This window comes from Triticum urartu, chromosome 7A (assembly GCF_056163025.1).
Source record: "Triticum urartu cultivar PI428250 chromosome 7A, HENAU_Tu73, whole genome shotgun sequence".
NCBI classification, from domain to species: Eukaryota; Viridiplantae; Streptophyta; class Magnoliopsida; order Poales; family Poaceae; genus Triticum; species Triticum urartu.
In genome coordinates, this window is record NC_141879.1 from 199782173 (window position 1) to 199792272 (window position 10100).

Sequence of the window (10100 nt, forward strand, 5' to 3'; positions counted from 1 at the left end):
CTCCAAGTGAATGGTAGGTCGAGTGGATTGCACTCGATGCCTTTATTGGGTCCACCTTGTTTACTCTTGAACTTCTTTGCTTCTAGGGCAAGGACCTGAGGTAGAACGTATAGGTCAGGCCTATTACCCTACCCCAGGTCTATGTCCTCATCACCGAGCGTCGCGGCTGTCGGGCGGACGGAGTGGCGCGCCTCCAATAACTCGGGCGGGGGGTCAAGGCATGGATGAAGCCCACCCCATCGTAGACCTCGCCAGGGAAGACGTTTAGGCCAGCCGCAGCCACCGGAGAAGCTTCGACTCGGGGTTCGGCCGAAAGTGAATCGGTGGCTTCAGGCGGCGGGCCGGCGAGGCAGGCAGCGGGGGACGGGGGGTGGGGGGAGTCGTGGCGGGCCTGGTGGCCGTCGGGGGGGGGGGGGGGGGGCGTCGATTTGGTGCGGATTTGGCTGGCGGCGGAGACAGGCGGGTGGAGGCTGGTCGTGCGGAAGGGAATGGAACTGGCAGTTGGGCGGCTGGCGGGCGGTCGTGTTTTTATATCTTCTGTAGGTGGCGATACAAATTTGCACCATGAGGTGTTGTAGTTTACATCTCCGGAAGCGAAGATGTATTTTTTTTTTTGCATCTACATCATTTATTGGAGAGGTGTTTTCGGTCCTCAGAGAAGCAAAAGTTAGGTATTTTCGCATCTATATCTTCTATTGGAGATGCTCTTACGTTTTTCCAAGGGAGGGAGTAGAAGTATAAGGATTATAATTTTTTACCACTCCCGTTGTTCGCCTCATATGTATGCACATTGGCACCGCTACACTTTCTTCTACTTTCTCCACGCTATTTAAATATGGTTCTAGAGACGCCGGTGAGCTTCCCTACTTCTCGTCCGTCTTCCACCTCACCTCACCGCTTCTTCTTCTTCCTCATCGTCTTGCACAACCGTCTATGTATCGTCTTGCACAACCGTCTATGTTGTAAGATAAGACTGATGTGTGAACGAGCGACCGTCTTTATATTCGTGGAACAACAAAAGTACATCATGGTGAGCAACATTAACGGTCATGAGCGCAAGAAAACAAAATCACATGGTGACCAGGAATGAAAAACCACAACCAAACACCAATAGTACAGTACAGCAACAATCATGCCAAGTTCACAATAATCTCTCACTGATATTCCCATCCCATCGATAGCCCGCAGGAAGAGCAGGGGTACGGTAATTCATTCGTCGTCAAACGCAGGTGGCATGCTTGAGCTGCTTGCCAGCGCAACTCCGGAGAACGCACCGCGGACACGCTTCTGTGGAGGTGGCTGACACAATGCAAAGCCGAACAGCCGTGGTGCTGCTGGTTCCATCTCCCCCGTCGCCACTGTCACAGTGGCCGCCGACGCCTGACCTTGCACCGTGACACCGTCCGACCGCGATACACCCAACATAAAGACGGACGGCTGTGGTGCCATCTCCTCCGTTGCCGTCGTCACTGCGGCCGCCGGCAACTGACCTTGCACCGTGATGCCGGCCGGCGGTGGACCCAACGTGGTGTCGGACGGCTGTGGCGCCATCTGCCCCGTCGCAGCCTGCCGCTGCTTGGTGGCTCGCTTGTTGCCGCGTCCCACTCCCACGTAGCCCGTAACCTCACGGTGCCGGCGGAGCTGCTCAGTGAGAGGCTCGACGTAGTTGCTGTAGCCGAGGGTGTCGAAAGCTTTGATCACGTGGAGGCCAGTCATTTTCTTCTTGCCGTCCTTTCCGCACTCCGCTTCGGCCTGGATGGTGACCATGTTGATGAACTCCTTGACACAGTGGTCCACGAGGGCTATGGCGTCTGGGTGGATCCTGGCGCGCGGGTCATGATGTTTTCTAGGTCGTTGGGCCAGAAGGCCCGCGCCTTTCTCGACTTGCTTACATTGTCTAAATACACATTTTCAAAAATTGAAAAATTTCGAACAAAAATCCTGCATGTATATCGGGACATTTTCTGTGCGTGCACAAAGTTTTCGGTGAAAAACGAGGTTTTTTGTGGCTTGTGTAAAAAAGATGATCTTTCTTTTTTACTTTCCCGTCCCTCGCGTCGCCCCTAGGGCGACTCGGGGGAGTCTATGGTTATCCCCTGCCGCCGTCCCCCCCACCCCCCTCGCCGCCACCGGAGACGACCGCAGGGAAAGCCCGCACGGGCGCCGGGGAAGGTGGCGGCAGGGTCTTCGGCGCTCCTTTCTCGCGGAGGCCCTCGGATCCAGGGCGGTGGCCCCAGCTGGCGTGGCGTGCGGCGTGCCTGAGGGTTCGGCCGTGAGGACGGCGAGCCGCAAGTGGTGGTCGAGCGCGGCGCGGGTCTTCCCGTGCCAGATCTGGAGGTTTTGCCCCCCTCCCTTCCATGCATCCCTTCCCAGTCCCCGGTTCGGTTTTGGATCTTGCCGGATCCACCTCAGGTGTGTTCTAGTGGAGCAGAACGGTGTCCGAGGGAAACCTTGGCCGCCTTGGCTGCCCGGCAGCGGCGACGCTGCCTTTTGCCGCTGCTTTCCTCCTTGGGGGCGTTGCTGAGGACACCATCTCTCCACTCTGACCCATGTCCGGGTGAAAGCCCAAGATCCGATGCGGGTCGGGCGTCGGCGGCGCCCCGTGCACCGTAACCTTTCTGGAGGCGGCGCCAAGGACATTGGGATCGGATGGGAGGGTCTGCAGGTGAGGGGTGGGGGTGTGTGCTGCCTCCCTTTCGGTGGAGCGGTGTTTCTTTCTACATATTCTTGGCGGCGGCTTTGGCGACATGGAGCGGCGGCTTTGGCGACATGGAGCGGCGGAGGCTTGGCGTCAGATGTGTGGTGACGGACACGCGCAGGAGGTCGACATTGTCTGGCGTCGTGGTGGCGTCGGCGGCAGCGAGACCGGGCAAGGCCGATGCAGCAGTACAGCTCTGGAGATGGAAATGTGGTAGGTGGCTGTGGCGGCCTCATGCCCGGCAGGCGTCCTGGTTGAGGAGCACGGCAGACTGGTGGGTGCCCATACCCGGCAGGCGTCCTGGTTGGGACCTCAGGTCTTAGATGTTAGGTTTGGCTGCGAGGTCTGTTTGGTATTAGGCCCAGACCATCAGCGCCCCTTCATCAGCTAGATAGGAGTAGCGACAGAGGTTGCTCAGATGGTGGCTTTGATCTTACTGTTGTACGACTTTGTAAGGTCTTGGGTTAATAATTAATAAATTGGCCGTATGCATCGTCCAGATGCAGAGGCCGGGGGTATTACTCTTTTTCTAAAAAAAATGTAAAAAGACAATTTCTGATGCTTCATTACAACAATTCATTTTGCATTTCTTTATTTTTTTATACAAGCCACAAAAAATGTCGTTTTTCACCGAAACTTTGTGCATGCACGCAGAATGTCCGGATATACCCGCGGGATTTTCGTTCCGAATTTTTCAACTTTCCAAAATGTGTATTTAGACAATGGATATATATGCACGTAGGAGCCAAAACACCGTGTCCACCGAAATCCATATATATATATGAATACACGAGCCTTCTCTTACAAAAAGAATACACGAGCCATATAACGAAAAGCATTGTAGATCAAAATCTTAAGGCCTTGTTCGGTTGTATTGGGTTTGAGAGGGATCAAAGGGGATTGTGAGGGATTAAATTTCCTGTAGGTTAAATTCCTCCCCAATCCACTTCAAACCTCTCCAATCTCCTTGAGAAAGGGATTAAACAAGCAAGCCCTAAAGGAGATTTTTATCTCCAGAATCGTTGTGCAACTTCTTTTTAGAACTTCCATTCATATAACGAAAATTATTGTAGATTAAAATCATAAAAAGAATTATATGAAACAAATTGGATCTGAAATTATGCGGGAACCAACAGAGGATGAGGCGATATTTTAAATAACTTGTTCATGGACATTCACGGATTAGTAATATATTTGAACAACACACAACTACAAAAACCAAATACTTCACACAGATGATCTGAAGAAGAATCAACTAATTTTTTCTACTTTTACCTTCTCCTACTTTGTTGACACGGTCATTGCCTTGCCTTTCTTCCATCGTTTCGCGTCTCACTAGTGTTACTAGATCTATGTTGTCCTTACGGTTGTTATACAACATCCATTCCACAATTTATAAGAAAAAACTAGCATGTGGGTGGCCTCAACCAGGAGCCAGCTGGTGCTATCTGATGCTATCTGGTGCTGGCCTCAACGAGAAACATAAGGACATTAGTAGAAGAAATTAATTGATACTATATAAAGATATGCATGCAATTAATGCTTGCACATCCAAATGTATACGAAGCAAAATGAGCGAATCTATATTCGAAAATGTGTGTATATACATTTGTATGTAGTCCGTATTAAAATCTCTAGAAGGTCTTATATTTAGAAACAGAAGGTGTAATATAAAAGATATGGAAGCAAATTAATGCTTGCACATCCAAACGTATGCAAGCCAACGACAAATCATGTATAAATGTGATTATAGCCGTGAGTGCTACTAGTACAAATGTCGTAGTTGTATTTTCTTTCCTCAGGCTGTGTGTACAGGTCATTTCAAAACTGAAATGGTACATTATACACAAGGCAACAAAGCTATAACATAGTGACCACCCCAACTTTTACAGATGTGTATTCCTTTCTTTTTTGCAGAAATTTAGAGATGTGCATTCAGAAGAAGAAAATCAAATATAGTGTTCAGAATAGCAAAAGTCAATAAAGAAGAGGACCGGGCACTTTTTTTGACATCAACAGGACCGGGCACTATGTTGTGAGCCTAGTGCAAAGATTAGCTCTATTTCCCATTGTGCCGAGTTGCGGTCCGGTGCACTTTACAACGTTAAACGATATCAAGTTTATTTTGTCAGGCAACATGTACCTGAGCCCCACCCCAACTGCTCGTCGCCCCCGGCAGCGGCGGGGCCCTGGTCTCCCCTCATGCGAGGCAGGGTCGTCGCGGGGCGGCCCCCTCGTGCAGTGGCGTGGCGGTGCGGCGCCGGCAGCCTCTTCAGCGACTTGGGAGGCTTGTGGAGGCGGCGTGGAGGGCTGTTGGGCGACGTGGGGGCTGCATGCTCTGCGGGCGCTGCTTCTATGGAGGTGATGTGGGGGCGGCGCGATTTCTCCGGCGGATCTGAGCTCCCATCAGGGTGGCTGCGGGCTGCGGCCCGGTGGGGTCGTGGCTATGGCCATGGACCTCGGTGGCACGTCGCAGCTACAGCAGGAAGCGGTGTTGCCGGCCAGATCAGCTCGGATCTGGCCCATGGCCACCGGCGGGTGGCACGGAGCTGTCCATCGGGGTCCCGACATGGATGTGGGTTGCCACGGCGTGGTGATGGCTCATGGCGATGGTCTGGGTCGTTGCACGGCGGCTGCTAGACATCTCCGATGCTGGCCTGTCGGTGAGCAGCCTGTATCGGCCTTTGATCCCCCTCCTCTTCATCCAGGCGCTACCTTAGTCGAAAGGCTAGTCCTCTCCGATATGTGGTCCATCACTGGTCTCGGGCCCAGTGTTGTGGGACCGAACTCATCTCGCGCCCGGCAGCAGGACCGAGCTTGCCTCGCGCCTGGCAACAGGACTGAACTTATCTTGCGCCTGCTGCAGTAGGACGGGATGATGGAGGCCGGTTGTGACCGGCCTATTGGGTCTCGGCGCTGGGGGCCGCCTAGGGTGTGAAAGGCGGGACCTTTTCACTCGTCTCTTTGGTTGGAGTAGCCGCAGGTCTTGCATGAGGTGGTGTCAAGGCCTTTGATGCCGGGGCGGCGGCCTTGGTGGAGGTAGCGCGGTGCTCATCGGCATAGCCCGTGGCTTGGTGCTGCCTGGTGACCATCGCCATGTAGGCGGTATGGTAGCCGGAGTGTGACGTTCGGTGGCGGTGAGTGCTGGTCAGGGTGAAAACCCGCTCTATCTTCGAACAAACCATCGGCGGCGAAGCTCATTCCCTCTTGAAGGCGTCGTCGGACCTTCATTGCCCGTCGTGTTCCTCCAGGGAAACTCTGACCCTCGGGTTAGACGGTGGCGGCACTCTGGCGTCGTTCCCTTCCAGAAGGCACCGCCTTGGAGTTCTCGGTTCATCGTATGCGGCTTCATCTCTTTTCGGTGGCCTGTTCACGGGTGAGGACTCCGGTAGCTCTTGTAGTGCTTGAGGAGATGTTGCCGCGCTCAGTGCCTTTCTATATCTTGCATTGGGTATGTGTGTTGTGTTGGCGTGCGTTTGTACTGGGTTGTTGATGATCATTGCTTTATATATAAAGCGGGGCGAAAGTCTTTCTCGATAAGTAACAAAGATTACATCCAATAGATCACCTAGCGACAACTACAAGCATTGGAGTGAGCGAAAGGCATGCCTCTATCATAGCCCCTCGCTAATTGGATCCCGGCAAAACTTCTTGAGGTAGTCAGTCGGGAAGTCGTCGTGCTAAAATCCCACAGCCCACAGGACCATCATCACATTCGTGCTACCAAGGAGCGCATAAAGGGTTTGGGGGAGAGGCAAGAAGCGCTGCAGGTCGAGCAGCAAGTGCTCTTCATTCGTCTAGCATCTCTCTATAATATAAGAGTCCGTAGACTCTTTTAGTTTTCTAAGGTTGGCTTAAATTCAATAAATGTCTGGAGAAATTAGTTTTCATATCAGATGTTCTTTTGTCTTAGTTTGATTCCGATCACTCCTAGTCGACGGTCTTACACCATTGGGATACTTCGCATAAACTGGAGTACATATATGAGAGACCGGTGCTAAGACCTTCTATCGAGATATCTTCCAGATTATTAGGGTCATTGCTCCGGATCTCCCCCCCCCCTTCCCCCCGCGGGTGTGAAAGCAGTTGGTTCAGTAGTTTCAGAGCAAAGTAATTCCAACATAAACTGACACTTTTGGATCCTCCAAGCCTTTCAATAGACCCATAAACTAAAAACTAGAACTACTAACACATGCTGAAGAGGATGCATATGAACAGCAACTGCTGCCGGTGAAGAGAATCGTAGATTGGAAGGATCCAACCCGACGCACACAAATGAAGACAAGATCCAAGCTGGTTCACAGAAGACCGGCACCGACTGAATCCTACGAGATCCGCTAGAGACACACCGCCACATGCCCTTCAACTACGATAACCGGGGCGCCGAATGCGGAGTAGGCAAGGAAAACCTTATTCCATCTCCGGGGAGTTATCATCACCTCATCTTACTGAGCAGTACACAAACCTTAACTGAATGAAAAAGGCATAAAAATGAGAAAGATCCTTCCCGCCGCCAAGGGCAACAGTCCATCATGCCTCCTTGGCCCGGAGACCACAGGAGGTTGGTGGATAGGTGGCAACACAAACAGGAGGCAGAGGAACCATAATTGCATGTGCGCCTGAAGTCGGAAAACAAAAAGGTATGAGCACAAGTCTATCGATCACGCCGCCCGCGGCGATGCTCTTTCCACCGCTCCAAGCCAGCCCGGGGTGCGCCCATCATCAGTGCACCAACGTCAGGCAGTTCCCTTTCCAGCTACATGCGCAAGATGTCATCGCAGGCCAAAGGCTTCGAGGTACGTACTCGCTCCAAACTCATTCATGACCACTTTGCTAACCAACACACATACGCACGTACATGTGGCTAGAGATAGATAGATAGATAGATAGATAGAGAGTATGACTTCTGTTTGAGCATGAGAGACTGTATACCCGTGAACATGACATTTTGGTGACGTTATAAAAACCTTCAATTCGCAATGCAAAATATTAAGTACTGCATTATGTCTCATACTTAACTATTGGATGTAATAATGTCTTATATTATGAGATGGAGGGAGTATGTCATAATTATGCAAGTCGGAAACCCTTTGAGGAAAAAAGCTGTTTTTCATCGGATCATCAATTACGAGTAGCCAAAGTAAGGGGAACGAAATTAAGTGACGATAACTTCAACAACAAAGAGTACATGAATTACTAGACAACAAGCCCACATTAGGTAAGCAGTACGCACACACAAACCATGGCCGGGTCGACACGGCAAATTTTTACAGCACACACGACACATAAACTAATGCGCGCTGCCCACGCGGCTAGCCAGATTGGATGGGCTTGTTCTGTGATTCTTCTGCTGCTGGCTTTGGCTCCGGCTCCCCCGTGCCTACATTCGGCACCGGCACGCCGTTGGACGAGCTCTCCTCATCGGCGCCGTACCTGTAGTATTGCTGGCCACGGCACACGTTGATTCATTTTTCCCCAGCATATGCATGTGCGGTTTGCTCAAAGGGAAGTTGGTGCAAGTCTATCGATCATGCCGCGCGATGATGTCCTTTCCACCGCTCCACGCCAGCCCGCGGCACGCGCCCCATCAATACAACAAGGTCAGACACTTTCCTTTCTAGCTATGCCCGCAAGATGTCACCACCGGCCAAAGGCTTCAAAGTACGTATGTCGCTCCCAACTCATTCATGACCACTTTGCTAACCGACGAACATATGTATGTACATGTGGCGACAGAGCCAGAGATATAGATAGATAGATAGATAGATAAATAGATAGATAGATAAAGAGAGAGAGAAATAGAGTATGACTTCCATTTAAGCGTGAGAGATCGTATGACCCGTTAATATGACATGTTCGTGACATCATACGAAGGTCTAATTTGCAACGCAAAATATTATATACTACAGTGTGCATCACAATAATACAGAAGTCGGAAACCTTTTTGAAAATAAATGTGATTTTTTCACCTGATCATCAATGATGAGTAGCCAAATTAAGCAAAACCAAATTAGGCGACAATAACTTCAATAGCAAAGAGTACATGAATTACTAGAGGACAAGCCCACATTAGGTAAGCAGTACATGAATTACTAGAGGACCAGCCCACATTAGATAAGCAGTACGCACACACAAACCATGGCCGGATCGACACGGCAAATTATTACACTACGCAGGATGCAGAAGCTAACGCGCGCCGCCCACGCGGCTAGCCAGATTGGACGGGCTTGTCCTGTGATTCTTCTGCTGTTGGCTCTGGCTCTGGCTCCCCCTTGCCCTCCCCCGGCGCCGGCACGCCATTGGACGAGCTCTCCTCGTCGCCAATGCCGGCTCCTCCGTTGCTGCTACCTGCGCCGTACGCTCCTTCCCCGTACCCGTACCCGTAGTATTGCTGGCCCATGACACGCTCTCCGCCGAACACCTGGTACTGCCCGCCGACGTTGGCCCGCACGGGTGCCATTCCGACGGCGTACCCATGCACTGGAGCCCGGGGCCCATAGATGCCCTGCTGCATCTGAACCTGTAGCGGAGCCGGGGGAGCATACAAAGGCCGCTGCACCTGATTCTGAACCTGCACCGGAGCCGGGGGAGCATACACGGGCCGCTGCATCTGATTATGAACCTGCACCGGAGCTGGGGTCGCGTACATCGGGCGCTGAGCCTGCAGCGGCACGGCGTGGATCACAGGCGAGGCCGCACGGGGAGGCGCACTCATCACGGCGCGGCTGTAGCCTGCAGCGGCACCACCTGTCCCCGCCTCGGGGTCGCGCATGCGCTCCAGGAAGACGCTGAGGGGCACGACGTAGTCATCGAAGCCGAGGCGGTTTAGGGCCCACACGATGTCTTCGGCGTTGACGGTCTTGCGGCGCTGCATGCGGCACCGTTCGTTGGCCTCGCCGGTGACGAAGCTGATGAACTCCGACACGCATTCCTGGATCGCCTCCTTGGCTTCGTCGGAGATCTTGGCGTGGGCAGGGAGCGCGCGGCGCATGATGCGGATCACGTTTGCGATCGGCATCAGCCGGTCCTGCTCCCGCACCACCGGCGTCGCCTGGGTAGGCGCCGGCGCCGCTGGTCCGTTGGGGACGCCGTCGTTTTCCATGGCTAGGGTTAGGCAAGGTGCAATGCAGGTAGTCGCACTTGGCTTTAGGGCTGTGCTTCTGATCGAGTTGCTTCAGTGTGTTAAATAGGCTGAGATAGGTATTAGGTGCTGGCTTAGCTGTCCTTTGTGTTACAGATCAAACGACAAGTGTCCATTGAGTGGTTCTGGCAGAGACATGTACTCATGAATGAGACTATTAATCAGAGGAAAACGATAAATGTGGTTATAACCGTTGGTGGTGAGGGCCGTAGTTTTTCTTTTCTTTTCTCATGACCTGTAGACAGGTCATTTTGAAACTGA

The 10100-nt window shown here is 52.3% G+C and overlaps 2 protein-coding genes across 2 annotated transcripts; both read right to left on the reverse strand.

Moving 5' to 3' along the window:
• Window positions 1-1209: 1209 nt before the first annotated feature.
• Window positions 1210-2749, reverse strand: LOC147958980 (uncharacterized). Its single transcript, XM_087532400.1, has 2 exons — window positions 2451-2749; window positions 1210-1897 (listed from the first exon to the last, which is right to left on the reverse strand). Exons 1-2 carry the CDS (start codon window positions 2747-2749, stop codon window positions 1210-1212), a joined length of 987 nt encoding a protein of 328 aa, XP_087388526.1.
• A 5951-nt stretch (window positions 2750-8700) lies between these two features.
• LOC147958981 (uncharacterized) lies at window positions 8701-9889 on the reverse strand. The gene has a single exon (XM_087534986.1). The coding sequence runs from the start codon at window positions 9798-9800 to the stop codon at window positions 8907-8909; it is 894 nt and encodes a 297-aa protein (XP_087391112.1). The 5' UTR covers window positions 9801-9889; the 3' UTR covers window positions 8701-8906.
• Window positions 9890-10100: the final 211 nt, after the last annotated feature.